Source organism: Lampetra planeri, chromosome 6 (assembly GCF_965212315.1).
Source record: "Lampetra planeri chromosome 6, kcLamPlan1.2.h2, whole genome shotgun sequence".
Classification (NCBI taxonomy): Eukaryota; Metazoa; Chordata; class Hyperoartia; order Petromyzontiformes; family Petromyzontidae; genus Lampetra; species Lampetra planeri.
Window position 1 is genome coordinate 1,395,070 of NC_136112.1, and position 27,947 is coordinate 1,423,016.

The 27,947-nt window shown below is 49.5% G+C and overlaps 1 protein-coding gene across 2 annotated transcripts; it reads right to left on the reverse strand.

Moving 5' to 3' along the window:
- Positions 1-933: 933 nt before the first annotated feature.
- On the reverse strand, positions 934-27,646 carry LOC144719340 (pre-mRNA-processing-splicing factor 8-like). Of its 2 annotated transcripts, none has more exons than XM_078595196.1 (43): positions 27,521-27,646; positions 26,806-26,912; positions 25,864-26,032; positions 25,155-25,319; positions 24,500-24,718; positions 23,844-24,056; positions 23,264-23,389; positions 22,630-22,735; positions 22,323-22,513; positions 21,495-21,614; positions 20,547-20,736; positions 20,247-20,366; positions 19,663-19,797; positions 18,991-19,120; positions 18,620-18,816; positions 17,777-17,983; positions 17,084-17,247; positions 16,501-16,627; positions 16,140-16,332; positions 15,427-15,614; positions 14,452-14,690; positions 13,853-13,999; positions 13,137-13,347; positions 12,666-12,782; positions 12,287-12,534; positions 11,572-11,751; positions 10,968-11,103; positions 10,559-10,728; positions 10,284-10,413; positions 10,001-10,147; positions 9,471-9,631; positions 8,821-9,012; positions 8,139-8,376; positions 7,641-7,769; positions 7,082-7,270; positions 6,211-6,309; positions 5,364-5,557; positions 4,288-4,527; positions 4,002-4,143; positions 3,449-3,589; positions 2,811-2,950; positions 2,000-2,202; positions 934-1,539 (listed from the first exon to the last, which is right to left on the reverse strand). In XM_078595196.1, the coding sequence occupies exons 2-43, from the start codon at positions 26,897-26,899 to the stop codon at positions 1,385-1,387; spliced, it is 7,002 nt and encodes a 2,333-aa protein (XP_078451322.1). In that variant the 5' UTR covers positions 26,900-26,912; positions 27,521-27,646; the 3' UTR covers positions 934-1,384. The 2 variants fall into 2 exon arrangements, with proteins under 2 accessions (XP_078451322.1, XP_078451323.1); XM_078595197.1 differs by having other exon boundaries at positions 27,480-27,637.
- Between the last annotated feature and the right edge of the window lie 301 nt (positions 27,647-27,947).

Consider the following 27,947-nt stretch of genomic DNA (forward strand, 5'->3'; position numbering starts at 1 on the left):
GTTTTTGGTGTAAAAATTTTCGGTAAAATTTCCCACTTTTTCTTTCATTTACAGCAGTGTAAGCCCTAATGCGATGAGGGAACTCACTTTTTATTTTAAAAAATACATTTTCTGGCCATTTTTTCTCAAAATCGACGTAGGTATGTCGATTTTTCGTGTCAAAATTATAGGTTAAATTTGCCACTTTGTCTTTCATTTACCGCTTCCTAAGCCCTAATGTGATGAGGGAACTCACTTTTTATTTTAAAAAATACATACTTTTCTGGCCATTTTTTCTCAAAATCGACATAGGTATGTCGGTTCTTCGTATAAAAATTTTCGGTAAAATTTCCCACTTTTTCTTTCATTTACAGCAGAGTAAGCCCTAATCCGACGAGGGAATTCACTTTTTATAGCAAAACAAAGTGTGTTATTTATGGCCATTTTTTACTCAAAATCTGTCGATTCTTCGCGTAAAAATTATAGGTGAAATTTCCCACTTTTTCTTTCATTTACAGCAGAGTAAGCCCTAATGCGATGAGGGAACTCACTTTTTATAAAAAAAATAAAGTCCATTTTTTCTGACCCTTCTTTCTCAAAATCGACATAGGCTAGTATGTAGATTTTTCGTGTAAAAATTATAGGTAAAATTTCCCACTTTTTCTTTCATTTACAGCTTCCTAAGCCATAATGTGATGAGGGAACTCAATTTTAATAGAAAAATAAACTGCATTTATTCTGGCCATTTTTGCTGAACATATTACATGTAATGTCAAGCAAAATGTCCCACTTTTGCTTTCATTTACAGCATGCTCAGCCCTAATGCAATGAGGGAACTCACTTGTGTAAAAGCATCACGTGAAAATTCATTTTAATTTGATGACAATCAACACCAACTCTTTTTCCAGATCTTCAGTGCACTAGCTAAACATTTTATTAAACAGACTTGAAACGTTCATTATCATAATTTTATTTGTCATTGTGTGAAGAAAATACACGTTGCGCTTTAATAAGCCACCGGCAAGTACTCACATCTTAAAACGTACGTCGATACGCCAACCTTAGGTAAAAATGAAACCACTACTACACTCGAGCCAAAGCAGAGTTTAATTCACTTCCGCTCTACGATCTTGGAAAAGCCACGGCTGATAAGAGAACAATAACAATGGAACGAAATAACAAAACGTTCTAATCTAAGCAAAGCACCACACCACATTGCTGTGTGGACTTGATGGTTATGTACATCCTGATTTTTAACGATCACGCGTGGCGTCCCGTCAGCCATCGGGGCCAACCCATGCGGTAAAACGGACCGCCAAAACCTGGCCGAGCAATTCATGGAGCGGTCGCCTCTTCAGGTGGCTGGGCGAACTGGGGTAAGATGGGGCCCACCAACAACCCCCAACTAGGCGTAGGCGTCCTCGCGGTCGGCGTTGAATGTCTCTCCGTCCTGGATGGAGGCGAAGTTGAGGAAGTGGGAGGGACGGTGCACTTCGTGGTAGAACTCGCGCGGGTTCGCCAGCTGCAGGTCGTACTTCATGTTCGCATCGTGACGCACGCCTGGAACGGAAACGCAGTCGCCGTCAAAACCAAACGAGATATTAAATAGAAGAAAGCAAGACTCCAACCCCCACCCCACGACCCATGATGTAGCAACTCAAGATTAAACCGACGTGTGCGTGTGTGTAAGAATCCATCGGTTCCATTTCACACGTGTTGTGACTGGGTCATGCAAAGCAAGCAGCCGGTATGGATTCGACATGAATTAACATAGCAAAAACCAATAATCAACTGGTAAATAAAACCGTGAACTCAAATAAGGGCAATCGAATCATGCAATGAGAACACTGGCACCAAGGGCAAGGGCAGTCAAGTTGCCAGAGGCCTGGCTCCTCTGACACGGCGAGCCAACTCACGGCGCAGACAGCCGAGCGTCGTGTTATTCATGCGGTTGGGCTCCCCTCCCCGCCCCCTCTGGGCAACGATGGCACGCCGCCGGCATCGACGCGACACCACTCACCCATAAAGTTGTAGTTCCAGGAGCCCTGCGACGGTACCATGAAGAATGCGAGAAAGCGGTCGGACAGCAGCATCTGCACGCGCTCGTAGTGCGAGGGGAGGTATCCCTTTGGGTTGTTCCCCTTGTCCGTGTTGGAGCGGCCCCACTCGTAGCCACTGGGCGTCAGCTTGTACGCAGTGAGGCTGCAGGAGCCCGGCGTGAAGCTGCCATCGCACAACGTCGCAAACCGGAGTGAGCAGAAGGATCAGCGTCGGTAGAACAAAAAACCCACGCTTATTTTGCTTTGTACGTATGTTTAACTTCTTTTGCACCGTACGTAGCTGACCATGCTAATTGGAGATGCAGGAGAAGGCCAACAAACTAAAAGACGAAAAAATAACTACTTTCCAATCTAAAGAAATTGAGTTTTCAATCTACATTTAACAAGATGCACATTGTCAGCAGCAGGAGAAAGTGCCTCCACCTTCACCAACTGCACTGACCGGCAGGGTGAAGCATGGTAAAATCGCCTCTACGACCCGTATGTCGTGAGGAAGGGGCTTTATCCAGCAATCGATTGAACAGAGAACTGTTACATGCACACGTGTCGCAGCAATGTAGCATCGTCAACACCACATTACTTTGGTACATTTCAATACATAAACAATGCCACCAGTGCTGAAAAGGGCAATTTTTTTTCTCACGAACTACACTTCAAACTCAAGTTGACCAGTCTGGGGACAAAGCCCTGTTAGATATCCACAAGAAGAAATAACCTTTGCAATAGGCACAACATTGTTGATGGTATTCAAGATGAGACAAGGGGCGGCACCTGCACGTGATGACGATGGTCTTCTCGCCGTCCCACGACGGATTGTCGGCCATGATCTTAGCGTGCGTGGTGATGTCCTGCGGTGAGAGCTGTGGCGACTCGTTGGGCTGAGTGTGGATCCAGCCCAGAGGCTCCATCTCCTGCGGGGTGGTGTACCAGGATGGAGGAGAAAACGCAAGGGGGGGAGGAGGGAACGGTCAATACAGAAAACTTCACCGAATTCTAACTAACGGCTGTTGTTCACACAAACTAAAAATTTTTTTTATTTCATAAGTCCCCCCCACTGAGCTATATATCTCTTTTGCAGAAGTGACCTGGCCACCAATGACAGCTCAATAAAGTGACCTATCATGTGGAAATCTTTAGCAGCCAAATACTCTAAACGCACATTTCTAAATGTGGAGGAAAAAAACGAAGGACCTGGAGAAAAATCCACGCGACCACGGGAAACAGACACGCAAACGCCAAAGATATAGCAGCCGTCAGGGTCAGGATCGAACCCTACGTCCTCCTGTATACCAGGCGAGGCAGTTAACATCTCGCCACTGCAGAGCCCCAAACTATTGCTGGGTACCGCCGCGCAACCGTATGTCACACTGCGTGCCACTACGTGCCACCACGTGGCGCCACGTGCCCACCTTGAGGTACTCGTGCTGTGGGAGCTGGTTGGGCAGGTGCACGGTCTGATGAGTGCCCCACTGCGGCACCATGACGATGCAGCGGATCTCCTTGACCTGCGGATTGTCGGGAGGGCTCGTCCCGTACAGGTATCCAGCGATCTGCACACACGTACATACGGACACACGACTACGTCAGTCTCTCGCCACGGGCGACAACAGATTCCTGCTCGTGATTCAAGACCAGTTTTAGACGACCTAAGCAACGAGCTTGTAACGGGTTTATCACGCGAGCAATGCGATGAACTGTCAAAATGTGGGCTGTCAGTTGAATTCAATAAAAAAAATTTGTTTGTCTCGCATCGTCTGTTTGTTCCTCCTCGATGCTTTTATTTCCCTAAAGATGCATCATTAGCTCATAAAATGCATACACGGTAAATATATTCTTCTAAGATGAAGAATTTACCTGAATGGATGAATTGTTACAGGCCTAGTCGTTACCAGCTACGCCAATATAAAGACACTCGTAAAGTTAAGTTATGGATAGACAAAGGGACTGTGCCACTCGCTGCACCTGGGCGCGCAGGTCCGAGATGCAGATGAACTTCTTGAGGACGTTCTTGGGCAGGATGTAGGTGAAACCGGTCTCCTTGATGTCATCCGACGACACGTAGATGTGGTTCGTGCGGAGGTGCAAGTTCGTGGCGGAGATGGCGCTGCCGAAACAAACGAGGACAGGAGAACGAACACGGGTCGGTTACGCCGATTAAGGCAAGATGGGGGGTGCAGGGCAGCACTTGCATCCGAGTAAACGAAGCCGACGTGTCTGGGTCGTCGTGCTCCGTCGTGTAGCTACTGACCGGACACGCCACTCAGTCTTGGAGGCGAAGGTCTGCGTCTCGTAGTTGCTTGTGGTGGACGTGATGATCTCGTCGCCGTGCTTGTTGACGGTGCGCGTCTGCGTGGCCGTGAGCTGCGACTGCTCCTTCGTCTGCTTCTCGATCTCGGCGATCTGCTGCCGCTGCTGAGACGGCGCCGAGATCTCCATGCCCAAGATGATGTCACGGATTTCCGACTGTGTGAGCGACGCCACGTTCACGCTGCGCAGTGGCGACAACGGAGAGGGCGGAGAGGGTAAAAATGCGAGTGTGATCAGCGGCTCAATTTTTTTTTATGATTTTAGATTTCAGGAGCCCAGTGCAGAGCACAAACCGCAACGTGGTGTGGGGGGGGGGTACAGAAATTCCATAGACATAAGTCTCAAATGCTGTGTTTAGAGGAGGGGGGGAGATTAGGCTCGCTGTTGCAGCTCAAATGTTTTAACTAGCGACAAGAGTGCTTGGATTGGGCCAAACGTACGAGGAATGTTACCCATCTAGTAAATGTGGATGAAATGCATTATAACACCGTGATGGGTGACTTTTGCAGAAGTAGGTAAAAGTCGCAGGGATGAGAAGACGATTGGTACGTTTGGCACTGGGAGTGAAGAATAAAATTACTATCCACACCGGATCATGCTAAAACCACCCATTTCAACAGCACACCACAAGAGAGATTTAACAACACACACATTTTTTTATCCAGACCACCGGCTCAAAAGAACCAAATGTGTGGTCATCTTGCAATTTAACCCACCAAATAAAAGAGCTGAGAACATGTGGCCAAGCCAAGACAATCGAAACACCAGCAGAACCGTGGATTGTTATCCGGGTCCTCCGGTTTATCCCATCCACATTTAGAAACGTGCGTTTAGAGTATTTGGCTGCTATAAATGTCCACATATTAAGCCACTTCATTGAACAATCATTTGTGATAGCCAGGTCGCTTCTAAAAGAGGAGCTACATAGTTCAATGGGCCTCATCTGGTAAAATAAAAAAAAGTAAAATAGTTAAGTTTCTCATTCCAACCCTCCCACCACTCCCACGTCCGACTCACTTGTTTTTCTTTCCGTAGTCGGCGAGGATGAGGTCCTTGAGGGCCACCTCCACCTTGATCCACTCCTCGTCTGTGAGCGTAGGCCAGATGTGGTGCGGCTCAGTGACCGTAGTCTTGTCCGGCTTCAGGATCACCTTGGTGCGGTCGTTGTTGACGTGCAGCGCGCGCAGGATCAGGATGAGACGGGAGAACGCCTGCGCACGACAAGGGGACCACACGCACCCTTAGTTAGCCGGCAACCACAGAACGTCGATGGCACGGTCAGATACCCGCGTGCTCCTGGGGCCAGAATCACATCTTATGAAATAAAAAATGTCCCCAATTCGATCTGGACTCTACTATCAGTGCCATGTCAAGAGACATGGTATCCATACGGACCTCTCAAGAGTCCAACAATACGTGATAGAGAACAGCCCGATGAAGCGGATACCACTGAGCCAACTCTGAGATACCTTAAAGTGACCTCTGGTTCACAGAGTAGGGGGCAGCACTCTCTGGCTTAATCTGCTGCACAGAGTAATGTTTGTTGGATGACAAGTCACGTATTTTTAATTCTCAGAGTTGCAATTTGGTCCAAGACCATCAACTCCCTCCACTTGAAGACCTGGTTTAAATCACATACAGCTGCCGGGATTCGAACCCAGGATCTCAATGGTGCCAGCGGAGTGCTCTGAAAGGCAGCCAGCCACCTAAAGGACAAGACAGGCATCTTGACCAATGTAGACTTTCCTCGCCAAAAAAACCTTTCCGTGTCTCCACCATCAACAAAACGGCAAATTTCCGTATTTGTGCGTTTCCGTCAATTCGCTGACGTGCGAACGTGGCCGCTGTAACGAAGGACACGCACCGTGTACGACGAGATGGTCTTCAGCCAGTCGTCGTAGAGGTTGAACAGAACCATCTGAGGCTCGGTGGCCTTCAGGATGAGGTCACCAAACTTCTCCACCTGCAGAGCAAGGAGTTTCACAGTGCAGTTCAGAATGGCGTGGCACGCTTACAGTGGCGTTTTACCGATGCTGCCACTGACACACACATTAATAATTCATGCACTGATTGTTCTATGTGCTATACGCACACACACACATTCATTAGGCTCTTAAAGGTACCTGCTGCAGTAATATCTTAAATGTTTCATGCCCGTGTTAGAGTAAATATAGTGCTTTTCAGACAGCTTGGCGATATCGCCACTTAAGGCGAACAAACATTTGCTCACTGCCACAGAAGGCGCCACCTCATGGTAAACACAAGGACAGGCCCTCGAGGTCTCCCCACGTTCTAAACCACTGCGCTTAAATTCAAAAGCGGGAGAACGAGACTAAAAACACCGTTGCTCTCTTTTCATTTGCACACACGGAGCAAGTTTTCAAAGATGAAATTACGTTTTCACTTAAGAAATTAAATACTCACTTCATTATAGCTGCCTGCAACTGGATCTAATTGTACACGTGTATATCATCAATACGTCTTATCTGTTGCATCCTACACACATTTATTTCAATGCATTTTTATTCTGGTCGCAAGCGGGATAGGCTTTTTTATTATGTGCTAAACTTAATGAGATCAAACTTATCTCATTATGTGAGCGTTGCAACAGCAACGCTAACGTACGCATGTACGTTGAACGTCTTTGGCATCGTACGGAAGCCATCCATGCCGATCAGGGGTGCCAATGTACCGCTCGTGATGGCGAAGCGCAACTCCAGCGCAGGAGGCCCTACCTTGAGGCAGGCCTGGAAGGGCAGCTGCAGCTCGGAGCCCTTGATGACGATGTTGGGGAAGTCGAGGAGATGCACCTCGAGCGGGTCCAGCATGCCCTTGCGCGTCACGATGATCTGCTTCGGCTGCTCCTCCACGGGCAGTGAACGAATCAACGCAGCCACCTCCTCGGCCGTCTTCCACTTGGCCAGCTGCATGGGGAGTGACGAGTGACCGGGAATGATGGTTAGGTTTTATTTGAGAAAAAAATTCTGCCACAAATTTTTTCGGATCTCTCCAGGAGGAGCAGAGCAACCCTTCATGGTAGAGGACAGCCTACAGAAGTGGATATCAGGGAGTTACCTCCGAGATCACTTTCAACGTGACCTATGGTCCACAGATTAGGGGGAGGGGGGGTGGGTGGGGTGGCGGGAAGCACTTTCCCACGGTGAGGTCGGGTGTTTACAAAGGTTTGGATGAGCATGGTAGCAAACTGAACGCTGGAATTTTTGGCCACAGCTATAAAAAAAGGTAGTGTGGACATGATGGACATTGCGAGATGTTTAGATGCGATTCACTCACCTGACCGAGACGCTTCTGTCCGGCCCACACGGACGTGTGGATGATCTTGAGGAAGAGCTGTCCGGTTCTCGGGTTGAAGATGAAGATGGCTCCGTTGATGGGCTTCGTGGTCAAATTACCCTCAAACGTCTGTGGGGGTTCAAGTGTGAGCCGTCAATACAACAGCAATACACGCAGAATACAAAGTGGAGCAGCGTCACTCAGTGCGAAGGGATCATAACGCTGCCCTGCCAGCATTAACTGATTGCGATGGAGCATCGAAGCTAGCAACTCAAAAGATAAAATGAACATCAGTATGTTGAACTTTTTTCGCACCGTATGTAGCCAACCATGCTAAATGGAGATGCGCATATGAACTCTAGGCCTCTCATCCAGGTTTTTCTTGAAAGTGATATCTGGTTTCACTACTGTCACCCATCTATCCCGCACGGCATCTACACCTAGACACAAGACTTTCCCCCCCTTTTACAAAAAAATTTGTTACGAGCGATCGATTACCTTGTGGATGGTGACTCTGTAGACGTTGGTATCATCCACGAACCAGATGATCTGGTTGGAGAAGAGCTCCCCGTAGTTCTGCGAGGAGAGGTACGGCTCAGTGGGCTCGGACGAGTACAGCTGCAGGCCCTTGCGGATGCGCTCGCGCAGAACGTACAGGGCCGGGTTCGCCTTCATGATCTTGGCCATCGCCTGCTGGATGAGCGGCTTGCTGCCCGGGAACCAGTTGCCGTAGCCACTGCGGAATCGAGTGGGGGGGAGGGGGAACAGGCAGCAGCGGATCTTTGTAACGACAGCACACAACGTAAACGTAAAAACACGAGCAGGAACAAGTCACGCCCGTAACGCGGCCCCCCAACGTGCGTGTTACACGCGAGATGTCGGCACTCACGATGCAGTCAGGGACGAGAGGTGCGTGCACGGCACGTGACGTCGCAAGGTGAAGTCGCGCGTACATTACGTCGCAGAGGGCCGTGTAATTATATCGTCCCTTGGCCGGTTTCTTTATTGCCAGGTTTTGGTAACCTCCTGATCAATTCGGCTAGTTTTCTCTTGGGCAATTCCAAAAGAGCAGAACAACTTGACACACACACACACCGGCACACGAGCTGCTCGCATATCGGTGGGAAGTTGGGAGACGGGTGCAGGTTTTTTCAACTGGGGAGCTGCGTCGGCCACACACCTGTGCAGGTTGTAGGCCAGGTCGATGGCAATGAGCAGGCCGGTGGGGGACGGGTAGATACTCATGTTGTCCGTGGTGTAGTCCAGGAACTTGGCGCGTGCGTAGCGCTCAATGTCGTGAGAGTCGTAGTCGCCCCAGCGCAACTGGATGTCCAGCCAGTACTTCTGCGTGGTCGAGCTGTCCATCACGTCCCTGCGAGGTACACACAAAGAGAGGGTTTTTATTCAAGGTGGGCACGGACGAAGTCACAACAGCATCGTCTCAGTGGCTTCTGATAACTCTTCAAATGAGTCTCACGCATAGATTGTAACATTTTTACCCATTATTCAGCAAGGCCCAGCGGCAATGGTATCGATGGCTTTGTCTCACCAGTGCCAGACTCAAGGCTGCCAAAAAAAGCCATATCTGGTGTAGGCCAATCAGTCTCAAGGACAGTGCACACATTATCAAAGCATATTTGTTTGCATGTTTTACCAAAAGTATATGTGGTTGATACAGACTTCACGACTTGTAATAGGTGTCTACTAACTGGTGTTTGTGCATCTTAACACCTGCCGTATTTATGCCAGAACGGGTAATGTCTGTTCTATAATTTGACGGCTATGATGAGAGTGTTTCTCGTATTCGTTGAGAAGCGCGGCAGTCCTCACTTGGAGTCGGCGAGCAGCGAGGGCCGGGACACGTTCCACTTGTAGGCGGCGAACAGCAGGATGTCGGCGCACGACGAGTTCATCTTGTAGGACTTGCGCGGGTGGATTGTCTCCTTCTGCACCGTCTCTATCTCCAGCGCGTCCAGCTCCTGGTCGAAAACCTGTTTCCACCGGAGCACGCACGCATGGCACGGCGATGAACTAGCTGCGAGGCCGACGGTGCCGTGTTGTTGGAAAGAAAATAACTAATAGCGGATATCGAACTCTTTAACACAATACTGCGTAAACGTGGAATGTGGCCTGGGGGGCATGTGCTACAACACGTAATGTGGAGCTATATTTAGCAAAAGGGTTACTCATTGGGGTTTCAACTGGTCAGATTTCATGTATGCGAATGTATAATTTGTGTAGGCGCCGCTCACGTGAAAATCCAAGCACAAAAGCCACGACAGTTCTCAAAAAGGGTCACAAGACACGCGGACAAACGTTGCAAACACGACGCATCTGCAACATGCGCGTCGTCACGTTACCTGACAGAGGTCCATCACCACGCTCTCGTGGATCTTCTGCCACAAATGGGCGCGGAAAATCTGAATGAGCGAGATCTTGAGCGTGGGAATCTTGCCGTGCATGAAGATGCCGGTCAGGTCAAGCTGCACCTGGAAGCCCACGTACACCTGGGGGGGGGGGGGGCGGGAGGGGATGGAGGGCACACACCAGCAGTGCGATCAAGTTACCGCCACAACCAAATCCCACCAAACGGCGACGATCGAACCCCACGCGAAAACGTGCACCGGCTGCCGATGGACGTACGTTGGCACGGTTGATGGTGGGTGACCACCAGAGAGTGAAGCGTCGGTTGGGGATCTGGTTGAGACCGGAGCGCTGGGCGTTGGTCAGCTTCTTGTACTTCATCGACTCCTCAAAGCCGCTCGCCTTCTCCCTGGACGGCAGCGAAAACGACTCGAGTTAACACCGACTTGGCGAGCGCAACAGTGCACACGCGCACACACAAAGATCAAACGCGCAGCAGCACAGGCATGTGGTGCAGCTGCGGCAGGATGCGCATAGGCAATGCGAGCGTTTACCAGAAGAGACCCTCCCAGGTGGGGAAGTATGTCCCCTTGAAGAGCGTGTGCTCCAGGATGCCCTCCACACCGCCCAGGGCCTGGATCATGTCCGTGCGGTAGTTGTTGAGGTTCCACAGCTTGCCGTCGTGCCGTTGGTGCGTCCACCAGAAGGGGTTCTGCTTCAGCACCTGAATTAGCCATCACCGGGCGGAGCAGAGTGGTGGAACAGCGTACGGTTAGATCACTCAACAATAATAATAAAAAACAAGAGCAAAATAACTTTGCATACGAACCAAGACTTTGCATCCCATACAGAAGGTGTTCACCGGTTCAGACTCAAAATTCATTCTTACACTCGTCGACATAATCATCGAGTTGGATAACTAGCAATCAATAGGCATCCGCAGACGCTGCACACGAGCATTACCTGGTACTGCTTGAAGTCTGTGCGCACCCTCCAGCCTTTGTCATAGGCGAGCGTGTGCCGGTCCTTCTGGAAGAGTGTGTTGATGCGCGGGATGCCGCGGTCCCACGAGTCCTCCAGATCTTCCAGCGTCAGACGCCTGTGCATGGTAACACCACCACCGTCACCACGACATCCCTCGCATAAACATTTCTGGGTATATTACAACGCACCCGCGCAAACTCGCAAGTACACAGCTAAATCTACGATGCGGTCAAAATACACGCAACTCTACCCACCGACAAAAATAAAGACAATGATCCCCCGTATAGCCTGAACAGACTGTAGGGGCAAGTGCTGTTAGTGAGCACCTATGAAGACCTGAATGGCACACAAGGGGGTGGGTGGCCTGTATAAAGCCCGGTCGACTTTGTCTCCCTAGTGATGATGTTTACACACTGCACCAGGTACTTATTTGAGGCCGAGTCGACCTAGCAGAGGCCCAGGACCAGTTAAAATAATCGTCACAGGTAGTGGCCGTGAGCGGGAATCGATCTCGGGTCGCCGGGTTTGTAGCGCAGTGCGCTAACCGCTCCACCACCACTCCACCGACACACAAACAACGCACCTGTTCTGCGCCATGGCCTCCTGTCGCTTGAGGGCGTACTCGGCCCACACGCGCTGCGAGTCGATGAACTCGCTTTCCCACGGCTGGATGTAGCGGTACAAGTTGGGGATCAGTTGGTCCTCCTCGTGACTCATGCCCGAGCGGAAATGGGTGATGCCCACGTCCGTCTGCTTCGACCACCTGCCACGGACAAAGAACGCCGCCAGCACGTCGTTACGTGATCGCCGCACAATTCCACAGAGTCACACGATCCACGGTCGTTCCATCTCCCGATACACACACGCACGGACCAAGAGATCTGCTCCACACCTGTTTTTGAGTGCTGGCCAACAAAAGCTCTTCGCTTGAGCCAAAGCTGAAGCAGGGCTTGTAACCATTCGGTGCTAGGCAAGTAACAATTCACCCTTGCCACTGTGCAATTTAAGGAAGTGTCACAATTAAGGGGTTCATGGTTCAATTTATGAATGCATGTTTAGTTTTGTTTGTACCATCTGTATTGTCTGTGTTCATCCCTACCGTCTAATTTGTACGTTTTCAGGCTGTACCAAACAGTCCCTAACATCATCCAATCCACTAACCAAAAGAAACATAAAACACTACCCCACATCCCCCCACGCAGAGCAACCAATTCTGCCACGTCCAGGTGCTAGACCGACCCACGTCCCACGACTCACGCGAACCACGGCAAAACCCAGGGCGTTCCAACGTTACGCACCTCAAATCAGACTGCGGGATGAGCACGTGCCCCATGGAGAGCATGCCCAGGCCTCCCAGCTCCTTGGGCGTGTAGAAGACGACAGGCGGGAAGCGACTGGGCATCTTGGAGTTGAGGCCGATCTTGATGCGCGTCTGGATCTTGTTCTCGCACTTGACGAGCAGGTCGAGCAGCTCCTGCGTGTTGACCACCGCCTCGCGGAAGTATGTCATCAGCCCGATCAGGGCTGTGTTCCACTTGTTCACGATCTGAGAGAGAGAAAAACGTCCGATTGAAACATGCGCTCAGGTTGACGCAAGTTCCGCTAACAAGAGGAAGTGAGAAAAGTGGGGCTCGGCAGAAGACCGGCACGTGAAACTCAATGGTTGCGGTCAGGCACCTTGGTGAAGGTGGTGGAGCCCGAAGCCATGAGGATCTGGCGTACGCGGTTGTGGAACCGTTGCATCGACTCGTCGTCGACGCGCAGGAAGCATTGTGCCGTGCGCTCCTTTGTGATCTGTGCACAGCACACACGCAACGCGCGCAGCAGACACGTGGTTAGTTTACCGAAGGGTGCGAGTGACTCGTCGCGGAAGGCAATGACTCATCACACCACTTGTGACAATCCAAAAAAAGGAATAGGTAACAACACGATACGCCACAGAAGGAGAGGTTATTCATATCGCCGGGGACCGAGGTTTAGACGGATCTGTGGAATGGTCAAATATATTAACATCTGTAGAAAACGCCACTCGCATACAGAGCACAAACACCGCACTGGGTGGAGGACGGTTAATTTGCCGTGTTGTATATGCGACGTTATAACCCAGTGGGACGTGTGGATCACATGGGGGGGGGTGAGGCGGGGAACCTCATTCTGCAGGTTCCAGACGCCGTCGCGATGCGTAAACTCCTCGTAGGAGGTGCGGCACTTGGGCAGGATGCGGCACTCGAAGCCGCACATGTTGAACAGCAGGTTGGGGTTGTCCTTGCTGTACACCGACACGAAGCTGTTCTCCCACAGCACCGTGGTGACGGAGCGTGGCAGACGGTTCTTGATGTCCCAGAACACAGCCCGGCCCCTGACGCGGTGCAGAGAGAGGGTAAAACTCAGCGGCGCAGATAATTACAGCAAAGTGCGACGGCGTGAACTGGGGCACAAAAACCATTGGAGACAAATGTCATCACAAAAATAAACTTATGACAATTGTCATGAAGAATTTCTTACAATTGGGAACGAAAAGGTCTGAATTTAATATTGTATATTACAGATTAATCTGTTCCAAGGCAGTAGTAATCGAAGAGTGGCAAGCATTTTATATCGGTGCAGGTGAATCACTGCCAACGGTTATGTTTTATATTTGAATTAAGCCTTACACATTTTTCCATTCCTGCAGTACATACATTTTATTTTATACCACTTTAATGAGTGAAGCAAAGCTTTTGTCACCAAAGAAGAAGACAAACCCAAGGGTTGGGGGGACATGGGCTCGACCCATTCTGAACAGCCCTGCCACCAAAAACCTGGTCCCCTGGTCCAATGCACCGCGCTCAAAATCGCACGCGCCGAGACGGCCAGACACTCACAGGTTGACGTCGTGCTTCATGAGACGCATCCTGGCGTCGCGCGGCCAGCACTTCTTGTTGTTGTAGCCGACGATGTTCTCGTTGTTGGGGTCGGGGTGCTCCGTGAGGTAGCGCTGGATCAGGTCGCGCGCCTCTTCCGCTGTGAACCTGCGCGAGTCGATGGCAAAAGCACGCGCGCACGCATCGTCACCGCACGCTCCAGAAAAACTCGCAAAGCACAAAACAAAGTCATCCTGTAGACTAGATTTTGCAGTGCTTCCTTGCTACTTTTGCCGTACCACAGTTGCACTCCATTTGTACTGATATCGTGTTTTTATAGTTTGTTGTTGTAACGTTCTTAGGCACCCCCCTACTGGACATCTGTGAAAAAGAGCTTCATAGCCCATCGGATGCCTCCAGTATAAATATTCTGATTCATGCCGAACTTCTTTCGCACCATACGTAGCCAACCGTGCTAATCGGAGGTGTGGAATGGATAATGAATGGCACATACATAAAAAATATATCGCTAATGTCAGAACCCTCTCGCGCTCAATCCTATAACGCAGCACGGGTAAGAGGCGAGCGAGATGCGTGTGGCTCGCACGTCTCGCACTGACCGGAAGAATATGTGGATCTTCTCGATGTATCGGCAGAAGAGGCGGATGGGGTGGGCGCACTCGGTGACCACGTCCTGGAAGGACAGGAAGTCGTTGGGCATCTGCGGCGGCCCCGTCATCTCGCTGGCGCGGTGCAGGCCCAGCACCAGCAGGTCCAGCACCAGCCCGTAGTACTGCACCACGAAGGAGGCGAACTGGAGCCCGCGGATGATGCCGTACGAGTTCGTGTGGTTCATGTCCTGGCGGGAATAAAAGTCGGAAGAGAAAGAACCACGGGTTAACACAACCCGGCATGAAACAGTTTAACCTCTGCCAGCGATTTCAGCACACAATTTGGAGTCAGGATTCAACTAAAAAAATATATTATTTTTGAAAAGGTGTCTGATCTCCTATTTCCCCGTCTTGTTTCTTGTTTGTATATTTATAATAGCCCAACTAAAATTTCAGTATATTTAAACAAACTGTATTTAATATTTTTTTCATGAATTCAAATGGTGTTATTTCTCCGAGACTGGAGCAGTTGCACAGTAATTATAATAGCCCACTGCACTATGTATGCAGTGGGATATTATAATTACATAGCGATCCTGCCTCCACTCCCCCCTCCAGAACCTGGCATGGATTCACAAAGGCACCAGTGCATTTCTCCTATTTATTAAGTGGAAACCCAATGACAAATGTAGAGTTGACAAATTTATTTGTGCAGGAGGGTCCCAAGTCAGCCAGAAAGCTGCGTTAACAGCAGGAAGTCAAGTCACAAAGGCACGTCACAAGACATTCATGCGCACACCACTACAATCAACCGAAAGCACCGGCAGTCAGCGATCTTAGTGGGTGAATGAAGAAGGTTGTCCCGTCATGGCTGGTTCAGGTTTCACGTTTATTTCGATTAGCCAGGAGAGAATTCTAGAGATTAGGAGAGTCTCGTATTTCAAGTGTGACCTGGGTCACTCATGATGACCAAAGCGAGGGCACCTTGTAGTTGATGACGACGTTGTTCTTGGCCGTCATGTAATCGGCGATGTTGTGGTCCACGATAAGGCGCAGCAGCCTGTTGAGCAGCGTCAGGTCGATCTTCTCGTACATCTTTTCGAAGCGAGACTCCAGCATCACGTTGCACTCCCCTTCTGCCGTGTCCCACACATCCTGCAGGTTGTTGATGCCTGCGAAGGGCGACAGCATTGAGTGAAAGTTTTTACGCTCGCAAGGAAAAAAATTATAATGCTATGCAAGTTAACTACCAGGCCGATTGCTTTGTCCTTAACCCTGATTGTAGTATAATCGTGGGCTGAACGGTCGCGCAGCGGTTAGCATCGTGTACTTTGAATCCGATAGCCCAAGTGATGTTCCCAGCCAGGGCTAACTTCAGTGGCGAATTATATCTGACCCGGTGCTGGGCACACCCTCCTCCACGCCCATTCCTTCACCAACCTAAACTGTTGACCAGCGCGGTGAAGTATGGTGAAATAATGCTAATTACCCAAGCCGCATGGGGCAGCCCTCATCCAGCAGTGGACTGACAAAAGTAGGGGTGCACATGTACACGTACCACCTGGCCAACTCAATTAACCACACCTTGGATGATGAAAATTACAATTACGTTGCGAAGACAATTATAAAATAATTACACAAATACAATTATAAAAAAATCACCCAAGTACAGAGGCAGGGACCCCCTCCCTACTCACCCTGGCACCACTTGTAGACGAGCAGAGGGGGTGGCTCCGAGTCGGACGGCTTGATCCAGGGTGGGAAGAGGCGGCGCTTGTCGGCCTCGTACCAAAGGTACTGGTCCAGGTAGGCGTCCGTGATCTTCTCCAGCGGCTCCACGTCGTACACGGGTACCAGGTGGGAGTAGAGGTCCATGAACTCGATGCCCACCTGCGCCGCGAGAGATTAAACACGCAGGCTGCACAAACTGCTCGACGTCTCCAAAGAGAACTGGTAGAGAGGAGACAAGCGCGCAGGCACCTGCAGGAGCTGCGAGTACAAAGTTACGAGGGAGGACGGGCGAGCGGCCGAGACGACGTAAACAGTTCACATTCTCACCTCCTTGAAGGCTCGCTGTGTGAGCAGGTGACGCTTGATGCGAGACAGAGCCTCGTGAGGGTTGTCGTAAGCCTGCTCGATCAGACCCAACTCCTCGCGCTGAGACTGGTTCAGACGCGACTTCACGCTGAGCAGGGGTAGTGGGGAGGAATGCAACGAGAACAAAAACATCCAGAAATTACTCTATGCCCGCATTCAATATAACAACATTAAACTAAAACGATTTTTTTTACCAGGTAAGGCCCACTGAACTATACAGCTTTTTCAGAAGTGACCTGGCCACAAATGAACGTTCAACGAAGTATCTTATCACGTGGAAATTATATCAGCCAAATACTCTATACGCTTGTTTCTAAATGTGGAGGGAAAAACCGGAGGATCCAGAGAAAATTCTATGAGACCACGGGGAGAACATGCAAGTGACAGTGTCGAAATCGAGCCCGCAACCTCTCCTGTTTACCAGGCGAGGTGGTTAACATATTGCCAACGTGGAGCCCCCCAGTTTTAAGTCTTCCGAAGTTCCTAAGCGCCCCGGGCGCAGTTTACGTCTCCACCGTGCGCACCGCCGGACAGCTGCCATTACCTGTAGGCCTCCTTGAGCCGCTCCAGCGCCAGGATGAGCAGCTTGGTGTCGTGCTTGTACGACAGCGGAGGGAAGGGGATGGGCGAAAAGCGCCGGCTCTCCAGCCAGTGCACCGTCGTGGTGTAGATGGCCACTGCCTCCTCCGCCGTGATGTACGGTCCATCCTAACCACGCACACGAAGAGCGAGCAGAGTTAGCGGTGCAAGTTAGCGATCTCCAGGGACAGCGTTTCGTTCATGTCGACAACATCATGCTCTAACAACCAGTATTCTATATTTAACTGTTTCTGTATACAACTACTGTAGCTAATGCCTCTGACAAAGTCATACTATGTCGTTTTCACATTTGTGTATTGTCGGGGGCCGCACATCAGTGTTGGTGTACGGTGCTTTTTCTGGAAGATTTTGCTGTTTTTTTCTGGATTTTTCTGTTTGCGCAGTCACTTTAAGATGTTTTCTTGTTCATGTTTTTTGTTTGTTGCGGTTGCACCCGATTAAAGAGCCGAATGGCTCACAGGGCTATACCAAATAAATGAAACTGAACTGAAATCAGGGGCCGCCCTAAAGGCCATCTAGGGAACGCCATTGGCCCATGGGCCTTGCAATGAAGGACACTGCAAAAAAGGATTGCCAAAGGGCTGTACATACATACACATATAGGCACAGTAGGCAAAGCCAATCCCTCTTTAGGCACCTTGAGGTAGTTGTGCTGCCGCTCCTGCTCGGCCTTGAGGTAGAGGCGAGTGAGACGGCCCAGGTTCTTCTTGCAGACGGTCTTGTCGACGGTGGCGCCGCGACGGATGCGCTCGCGGTTGTAGTGCGCTGCGTTGGTCCACCAGTCCGCCTTGGCCTTCACGTAGCGCAGGATCATGCTCTCGATGGGCGCTGGCAGGCCAGGCACCTGGAGGCGGCAGGAAAGATGGGTCGCATATTAGAGACAGGGTGATAAAGTTATTTGGCTACTAGAGGAACGAGAGACGGGCTGGCATGCAATAATTCCATGCCTCCCGCTACAGTGATTGCAGGAATCGTAACAATTTGGAGTCCCGATTAAAATAATAGATATTATGGTCTTGTTTTGATTATCTCCTTCAAATGATGTTTTTTTTCTATCCCTCATTTGTAGTTTTGTTTATTCCATCAGCCTACTGCTTGGTAGTTAATTTGCATACATTTCAAATTGATTCTCACACACGATTCAATGTATATATATATCCTGAGTCTAACAATCGATTTTCATAGAAGAATCAATATATCATTACAGTACCCTTCACGGTACATAGACCGCAGCCAGGAAAATTGTTTTGGTTCAGAGTAAAGACTGCTGTGTGACGATCGTCAATTTGGTATGCTCACGTTGCATTTTCATGTGCAATCGCCCAACAAACGGCCATCGGTCTCGGGAGCATCTTATAGCAAGCGGCGACAAGGTGGAATGAAGAGGCCGATTGAACGTGATCACGTGGCGATCGAGAAAGACAAGAAGCGGACGGTGCCCGTTCTCACAGCGCGGCACATACCACACGGCAAGTGTTACCTTCCACGGGATGTTGGCCTTCCAGCAGCGCCAGGCCTCGCCCAGGTGCTGCAGGATGGTGCGCGCCTTGTTCTGTTTGATGCCCTCAGGCATCATGTCCAGGATGTCGTGCATGACCGCGGCACGCAGCTCCAGGTCGAAGTGCGACTCCACGCGCTGTTTCGTCACCGTCTTGGCAACGCCCTTGGAGTGCCGCCCTGCGAGCAACCGGCAGAGAACAAGCGGCGAGCAAAGTTAACGCCCGGTTAGTGCAAGTACAAAAGTAGTAATCACGACTATTCCATACGAAATGGCGTTGAACATTGTGCGCCGATGGTGGAATGTGTGATAATTGGTTTTGCAGAACGAACAGACACTTTTAGGATATTTACCCTCGAACTGTCGGGCGAGCAGGTTTCCCAGCCACCTCTCCAGCAGCGGGGTGATGCCGCGCATGAAGAACAACCACACGCGCCACCCTGGTGCCCAGAAGCCGCATCCAGGGCCCTTTCCCACTGGACCCTGAACACACATACACAGGGACACACGCAGGGATATACACACACACCATTACGGATACTACCTATCACAAATATGCAAGGCAAAGGTCACAATGGATATTGGTTTCCATTGATATATCGAAAAAAATGTACGATTACGTGCAAGGCACAATTAATTTCAGCCGGGTCCGTCCGGCTATGGCTACTAGTCACATGCCATCTACTCCAGTCTAACAGCTACCTAGAAAATATTCAGTGACAGCTCAGGACTGGTTGTTGTTTTGTCCAGACTATATAGTTATTGATATTTTAATGTCATATTGATGAATAATTCCAAAGGAAACAAAAGCCAATGCACCACTGGTGCCTTGCAGAAGGCCACATCCATACATACAATGAATTTCCATCATTGTATGTAGAACTTTTCGCTCTGTACGAAGCCAACCGTGCTAAACAGAGGTGCGTGGGGGAAGGACATCACTCATCCAGCAGTAGATTGACACCATTCACAGAGGGCGGCTCATCCCCTGCCCATGTGGACACACAAGGCATCCGCGCGCTCACCGTGTTGAAGCGGTAGTAGATGAGGTGCTTGAGGTCCTTGCACATGCGGATCTGCCGCATCAGCTTGTACTTGTAGCGGTACATGCCGGTCAGCTGGCCCACGTGGGCGAAGATGTACTGCAGGCCGTCCGCCAGCTGAGTGAGAAGGGAGTGGTGGCTCTGGGTTAAACAGGAACGCAATCGTCTCTTTATAGTACACGTTGGAAAAAGTCCATTTGGCACGTTTTGGAATACGTGGGCCTATGCCCTTATCACCTGAAGCATGCCAGATTCTGCGAGTCCTCGGAAGGTGAGCAGGCTGGAGCCTGGATAGTGTTTGAACAGGTGACAACCGTAGACATAAATAGGGTGCAGGAGGCATTGTGGAGAGTAGATGGCAGTGCAACAGCATCCACTGTTGTTCTGTACTGCCCCCAGTCACCAATCCGCACCCATAAGCGTGAAGTAATGTCAAATAACTCTCACAGCCCACACGGTGTTGCAGTAGATTGACAAACCAGGCTGCACACGGGCATGCACATGGTTTATTTGCACGCGCACTCAAAATGGTACGGAGCGGCGTCTCTAGGCGAGGAGGAACGAACCTGGAAGGCGTCCACGTTGCCGAGGCGGTACTGCACGTGGCTGTCCACGATCAGCTTGGTGAGACGCAGGACCTCACGGCACAGATGGAACGCATTGCCAAAACGAGACTTCTTTCTCTCCTGTAAAACACAACAGGAGCACGAGGCAAAATCAGCAACGCCAAAACTTGACCGGCGAGCAGATTGTGAAAGCTTTAAACACGAGTGCAGCCGTCTAAACAAACAGCTACTTGGGATGTAATTTTTTTCTGAACGAAGAATGCAATAATGAAGTGGGACGATTAGAGAACCCGTGCGCACCTTGGTGGTGAGCGTCTTGACGGGCTTGAGGTTGAAGTTGTAGTCCAGATGCAGGTAATTGAGGTTCTTGCGGTGGATGAGCAGGTTGAGCATGTTGTAGCCCTGCCTGCACACCTGCAGACCCACCTCCACCCAGTCCAGCTTGGTCGACTGGAAAAACTTGGTCGCCTTGAAAGAGCGGAAGAGGTACCTGAAACAGCAAGGGGAGTAAAAAAATAAAAAACCTGCGATACCCTGAATCGACGTCGGTCAAGATCAATCCATCACTAGGTGACGGCCTCCCTTTCAAGCCGTCGCCTTCTTGTCACGGTCTGGCAATGTAACAATCCATCTAGCCCAGGGGTTGGCAACCTGCGGCTCTGTACGGACTGCTTCGTGACATTATGCATGTATTCCCAGTGCATTGCGGCTCTTGAAATATTGAGTTTTGTACCGAATTCGAAAAAAAGGCTTTTATTATTTTAGTTTCCGACCCCTGATCCAGCACCTGCAAACAACACGCAGGCTTCATCGCCTCCCATCACCGTGGTGGACATACTTTCAGACATGTTCCAACCTTTGGCTGCTACTGTTATTAGTCTCGGCCAAAAGCCATAATCTCTCTTCGAGCGACGTATCCTGCCCAAGTCCACATATCTCAACAATGTCTCTATCTTGTGCATGTTCTACGATCCACGTGTTCCCCTTTATCTATATCAGTAATTCTAAAGACACACTTCTCCACGTTTATTTACAGACTACTTGTTTTCTTAGTCAATAATCCACATCTCAAAGCAGATCACGTAAACAGCGAGTAAACAATCTCTTATCTCGGCACCTTGGCATGTTGCTTTTTCACTATGAAGTCCCGTGTTGAGAAAAAAAAGCACAACAACCTGCTACACTGAATGTGGCGGCAAAAAACGAATTAATAACTCCCTAGACTTTGCGGATTGCGCACTTGCTTACCTCTTCTTCTGAGCTTTGGGTGGCTTGTGCTTGAGTGCGTTGAGCACGTAGTACTTGAGAAGCTTCTGGTAGGAAACCCTCACCTTCACGGGCTGCCCAGCGGGGCAGTGCTCTCGGTACCTGCGGGCAACCAGACGTGAAATGGTTAACGGCGACGTATCAGCGAACTGGCCTTCTACACGATACGACGTGGCCATCGTTCAGGCATTTAATATTTGTCACATGGTGTGCATTCGAATAGCACTTAGACATTGGTCATCATGAACGGCCACGGCAAAACCCACGCAGAGATAAAAAGGTACGTGCAAAACGCCTGTATTATTAGCATACTTTGGTTTTCCATCCACCAAAGGAATATCAAAATGCAATCTTGCCAAGCAGAAGTCACGTCAGCACAACCTTTAGGCACATACTTATTTACCCAATCCACATACTCTGATAATATATGCATTGTCCTTGAAACAATGCATAGGACAACGCATATATTATCAGAGCATGTTTTTAGTTTGCATTCTGACCACAAGTATTGTGGTTAATGCAAACATGATTCCTTGCAAAAAGGTTTCAGTTTTGTTGCCAGAAAAATGCGTAAAAAACTATTCTTAGACTATAGTGTTTGTTAACCAATTACAAACACATACAAATAAAAAAATCTTTTTACACACACGCGCACACGATTCCATATATGTAATGCGGCCATAAAAATCTATTTCAAATCGCCACGTAGACTATTCTTAACGATTACTCTGCACGCAAACAGTACCGCAGGACGACGCGCTATAACGAGCAGTAACGACACGACGCAATACGTGGGGGTTGGGAACGTGCCAGGTTTTGACGAGAGGGACATCCACGGCGCGGCGCATACGCCCCGAGCGCAGGTTGAAGGGGCGCGGGGCCCACAGCAGCGCGATACCGTTGGCCGTGTTGTCAGAGTACAGCGGCGTCTCCTTCAGCAGCGGCTCCACATAATCCGGCAACTCAAAGTCCTCTTCGTCGTCCAGCACGGGGTCTAGGTTCTGCGGCCGGGACAAGACAACGGTTGTGTGACTGCCGCCGGGGGTAAACGTTGGTGATGGTCAACCAATAGGGCTGCTGGCTGAACGCGAGACAGAGTAAAGAACGGTCAGGGTACCTTGGTAGCATGCCTGTGCGAGATCGGGTTGATCAGAGGATCAAAGTAGAAGGCGGGCAAGTCCGGGTCTTCCGTCTTGATGAACACCACATTAGGTGTGTGGTACCTGCACGGAAATGGAATACAGAGCTGCAGTCACAATCTAAAAGCATTGCAGGGCTACAATCTGTTATAAAAATATTTCCATCAGCCAGAAACACACACCTAGCCTCCTTCCAAGTATTACTAAAGTTTTAGCTTTGCGATTTCTACAATACCTTCAGAAGGCAAATGTGAAACACCCCTCTTTAATATAACATATATCACTGTTTCCATATGCTGTCCACCATTTTCTAAGCACAGACGCTCAGATTGTTCTGTGCATATTTGTTTTGTGTTGATTGACTATAATGTATACAAAGTTCGAAATAAAAAAAATATTTTATGGTAAAATAAGACATTCTCGATACTACGGGGATTTAGAAAACCCCACATACATTAACAAAAAAATCTACTCGCCCATGCATATATCGAGAGAGAGATGAATAATTTACAACTCGTACATCATTGCACACCTCATACATAATTGAACGTGCATATAATTATGAGACACTGGCACAAGATAGTTGTTTGCAGCCTCCATCTCCGAGCGTACCAGGTGAGGTGCACGTGGTGCGGCAGGTTGTTGTAGAGGTAGGGGAACGCGATCTTGTACTCGGTGCGGACCTGTTGCCGGATGATGATCTTGTTGATGTCATTAAACTCGTTCCAATCCTCGTCCCTGTTACAAAAAATGGGGATCAGAAAAAATTGTCGGAGCTTACAGCGCAAACAACACGGACGTAACCTTCGCCACGGTTTCACCACACCATGTGGCCTGCAAGCAGGTGGTTAAGAATTCAAATTCTATTTGGGATGAAGAGTACAACTTTGTGTGAGGCCAACAGTGGCTGTCCAGTGGTCAGATTGGCTCCCATCATAGGTACGTGGCATTTACACCACTGGCTCAGAGCTATAAACATGAGATAAAAACTGCTCCATGCTCATTTTATCCGGAAACGACTCAATTTGTTGATACATCTTTTTCTGCGATATGTTAACCCTTCATCCCGACCTTTCCTCATTCACTCCACGTTAACACGGATGTTTACAAAAAAATCCAACTTTATTCTGAAATCAACTTGAAGTCATAGCAAGTGCCATAACACTAGTTTAATAAGGAGCCCACAACTCACTGCAGGTTGACGTCACGCACAAGTGGCTCAAACTTGGGCCCTCCAGGGATGGCCAGGTTCAGGGCTTTGGAGGTGAAGAATGCCTTCAAGTCGAACAGGTAGAAATAGTTTCCGTCCACCAGATCGGTGAGAAGCTGGTTGGCGAGCCGGTACAGCGTCGACATGATGGGGAGTGTGAACTGCCACCGCCGGTACGTGGTGCCATTCACAAACCTGATGGGGACGACGACGACACACAGCACCACAGAAAGTGTTTAGACACGTAAATATTCACAACACAAACGTTTCTCCACATCAGCTACAACTATGCGCAGTCAAGGGAAACTATGAAACGAAAAAAAAACAGCCCTGCTCTTGTAATCAAGCGCAGTGTTTATGCTTTCCTTAGAAGTTTGAAGCCTCCTTATACTTTAAAATCATGCTCATGCACTGTGTAAGAGGGTTCTTGTGACATCCCTGCATGCAGATATGCGAATGAAATCAGTGTCTTTACTAGTGCGACGTTAACACATGCTTAACCCTTAGTTTTTTTCCGAACGGGGTTTACAACTTGTTCGATATAGTATGGGACACAGCCTAGCTACGCACCTACAAAATAATGAGTGTTTTGCGTTTTGTCATCTGTGAATGTGCCATTCTCGCACGGCGGGACATACTTGCGGCTGTCCCTTAGTGGCTGATGGTCGTAGAACCATTCCCTCACGGCAGAGTCCTCCTCCATGTCCAGCTCCATCTGCACGGCCTCCAGCGGCTCCACGTCCATCACGTTGTCGGCGTAGTCCAGCGGCGGCTCCTCGTCGTCGAACGGCGGGAAGCGCATGCGCTTGAAGTGCCGTCGATCGCGCTTCTCACGCCGCATCATGATCCACATCGTGCTGCACGGTGAGCAAGCAAACACGTCAGCGCACGTGTAGTTCAAAAGACCACGATCCGAACCGACTGCGAGCAAATTTGAATGTCTGAACGGTGTGGATATGCTGCCGCTAGAGATTATGGGGCCCACTGCTGGCCATTCTGGAAAAGGAACTTGAAGTGCGGATGTTTCAGATTTCTGGCGTTCATATTTCTCAGGTAAAGGTAATGCATGGTACGTGAACGCTTTACGCTAAAGTTAAAACTTGCCTATAATTATCATAACGAGATCGATTCTGTTTGATGCACGATTCAATGCATACATCATGAGCACATCAATTTCAATGACTCGTCATGTGCCCAATTAACACGATTTTTGGCAGTCCTGCTAACGACACGAGGCTGACTCATTCAGCCGTGCTCAGAGCAGTGGTCATCAGCAGGCATGTGTTCACTTACCCCCACTGCGAGATGTAGACGGGCTCGATGATCCAGGGGATTTCGTTGATGAAGGAGATGGCGCCCGTGATGTGGTAGAGCACCGACACGTCACGTAGCTGCTCCCACGGCATGGGCATGTTCTCCAGCAGCTTGAGCACCGCGTGAGGCATGTACTTGAGGGCGCTGCAACAGGACATGCCACCACACTACTGTAGGGTTTCCAAAATCCCAACCCTTACATCCAACCACGTTAACCAATCACCATAAAAAAAAATTCCCTCCACAAATTGACAAACCTTTGACAATTCCCTGCCACGGCCAACATCGGTGCCAAGTGATATTTCAACCGGTCTGGGATCCCCACCTTTTATCAACCCTCAGCGATCAAAATCAAGTGCTCCAACCTCCTTGACTGAAAATATCAGGAGGTCTTCATGCAGAAGTGGATTGTTATGTCTGCTAGAATTTTGTGTTTCTCAAATCGTGCTTAAATTAACTTGTATATTTAGTTCATATTTTTCCTTTGCTCTTTAGTAGTTTGTTATTTAATAACATCTTGGTAGAGATACGTTTTTCTCTCAATGGGCATTCATCTGCTTATACAGGACTCCATTCATTGGACGACTGCGCTTTTGATTTATAAGATTATAAAGGTCCCATGATAAGACCAACCTTGAGTGTACATCACAGGGAAACAATGCCTTGCCAGTCATCACTCGGGACTCACCCAAGGTACACGCGCTTGTCGTGGCGGAACTTGCGGTTGGTCATGTCGCCGTGATCACGGATGATCTTCCGCACGTGCTCCGGAGGCATGTCCTCCTTCTGCATGTCAACGAAGCCGAACTTTCGCTTCTCCGAGTAGCGCTTCGTCTGCAGCTGCTGCCATTTTCGGGCTGATACAAAGCGAGGGGTGGAAAAAAAGACACGTGCAGGGTGTTTGAAACACTGCAATTTCGTTGCACCCACTGCTCAAGGGAAACAAACATGCTCAAGGGGCTGAGTGTGGTTTATTCTACATGTCTACAGCAGAGGCCTCCTTACATTTTTTAACCAAACGAGACAAACGTGTTTTTGGATGACACAACCAAATTGCACCGATGTCCAAGTTAAGGAGAACCCTAACCTAGTTCAGTTTTAATAAAGTGTTCAGGATCATCATAAAATATAGTTCAGCATTGGAGCTAACCCTAACCCCGAAACCCGTTTTTTGTTGCATTGGGGCTGTTATAAAATGTTGCATCCAAACTGTTGTTGCAACAGCTGCTGCTGCGGCAACTTCTGCTACTCCTACTTTCTACTGCTACTGCTGCAGCCTGCCGTGCTTACAGCTTTTACTGATGCGCTTACAGCTTCTACTGCTGTTGCCGCTACTACGATTACAGTGGCTGCTGCTTTAACTCAGACTGAAACTACAACTACATCAAATCAGCGGCAGACTGAGCGGCTCTCGATCGCAAGGTTGCAAATTCAAATCCTGTTTGGGGGGGGGGGTTTACTCAGCACATAATCCCCTCCCCCATGGGGGTCGATACATTAATAACTAGTTTGCTTAGTCAACAATGATTGTCCCATATTAGAGACTCGCCCTCCCACCCGCTCCCCGCCATAGGAACGTGGAATTTCCACCAGTGGTTCGGGGCTGTAAATGGGGAAAACAGTGGCTCACCCTTCTCCTGCAGCTGCTCTTCGCTCATGAACTCTGTGGCGTTGCCTGGCCCAGGGATTTGGCCTCGCACTCCGGCGAAACCGAAACCCGCCATGGTCACCTCCGCTCTAGCACAGAAACATAAAACAACACGTCAACAATACATTCGTAAACTGAACAACAGAACATCACAAAGAGAAACTGGCGTTCTCTTCGCTAAATTAAATACCGTGCACGACTTTGGCAGCCGTGCACGAGCGCAAATGACAAAAAAACAATCGTCAATAACGCTGCTTCCAATGTATAAAACACGTTATATACTGTAATAGGCGACGTTTCGAGCCATGCACATTGATCAGCTCTGCGTGTCGAGAGGAAACGCGCGGGAGGAGGCCAGGCGCAACTTCACAAACGCTAATTGAACAAAAAAATAAAACTCCGCTTCGCCTGCGTAATCGGCGCGTATAAAACGATGCCCAAAACCAAACGAAACACGTGGACGACTCCCGCAGACGCATTCGCTGAGTCTCTTTTGAAGCCGCGGCTTTGCCACGCAGCTCCGATGAAGACGGAGCGGGGGAGGCCCGACGTCTCGGGCGACGTGCCCGGGCCAGGGCCATGAGGGCCCCAGGCCTGGCCACTTGCAACCCCGGGACGGGTCCGTCCGAGCCGCTGCTGGTGGCAAGTGGACGCACCGGGAGCTCTGCAGGAGCCGCCGCTTCGCAGAGACGCTCACCGGGGGTTGAGAGGCGAACTTTCCCTTCTCTCCGACGCCACGGAGGCTCAAACTCGAGTCGAGTAGCCCAACATCGTGGGGCACCGCGATACAAGATGGCGAGCGGGGGGAGGGGGCGGGGCGAGGAGCGCCCCTCCCCCTGACCCCCCCTCTCGCCCCTCCCATCGACGACCTACGGCTTGACGGCGGCCATCTTACCTAGGGGTATTTAATAAGTAGAGTGACAGTCTTTCTAGATTTGAAGCATTCGTGACTGCAAGGATTCATACTCTTAGGTTTTTTTCGGTAAAGTGACGTAGGTAAAAAATAAAAAAAATATTATTAGAAATAATAATAGTAATAAAATATATGACATATTCTTGGTTATTTCGGTAATAAGAGAGACATTTTCTTGCTGTGGTTTTCACACCTGATGAAAATTTTAACA

Excerpts from the sequence above, each read along its gene's own strand:
- LOC144719340 (XM_078595196.1), bottom strand. The coding sequence starts at position 26,899 with ATGGCGGGTTTCGGTTTCGCCGGAGTGCGAGGCCAAATCCCTGGGCCA. Across the intron at positions 14,691-15,426 it reads ACGTCGTCATCAACTACAAG|GACATGAACCACACGAACTC; the intron begins GTGCCCTCGCTT and ends TATTCCCGCCAG. Across the intron at positions 5,558-6,210 it reads AGACCATCTCGTCGTACACG|GCGTTCTCCCGTCTCATCCT; the intron begins GTGCGTGTCCTT and ends TGTCGTGCGCAG.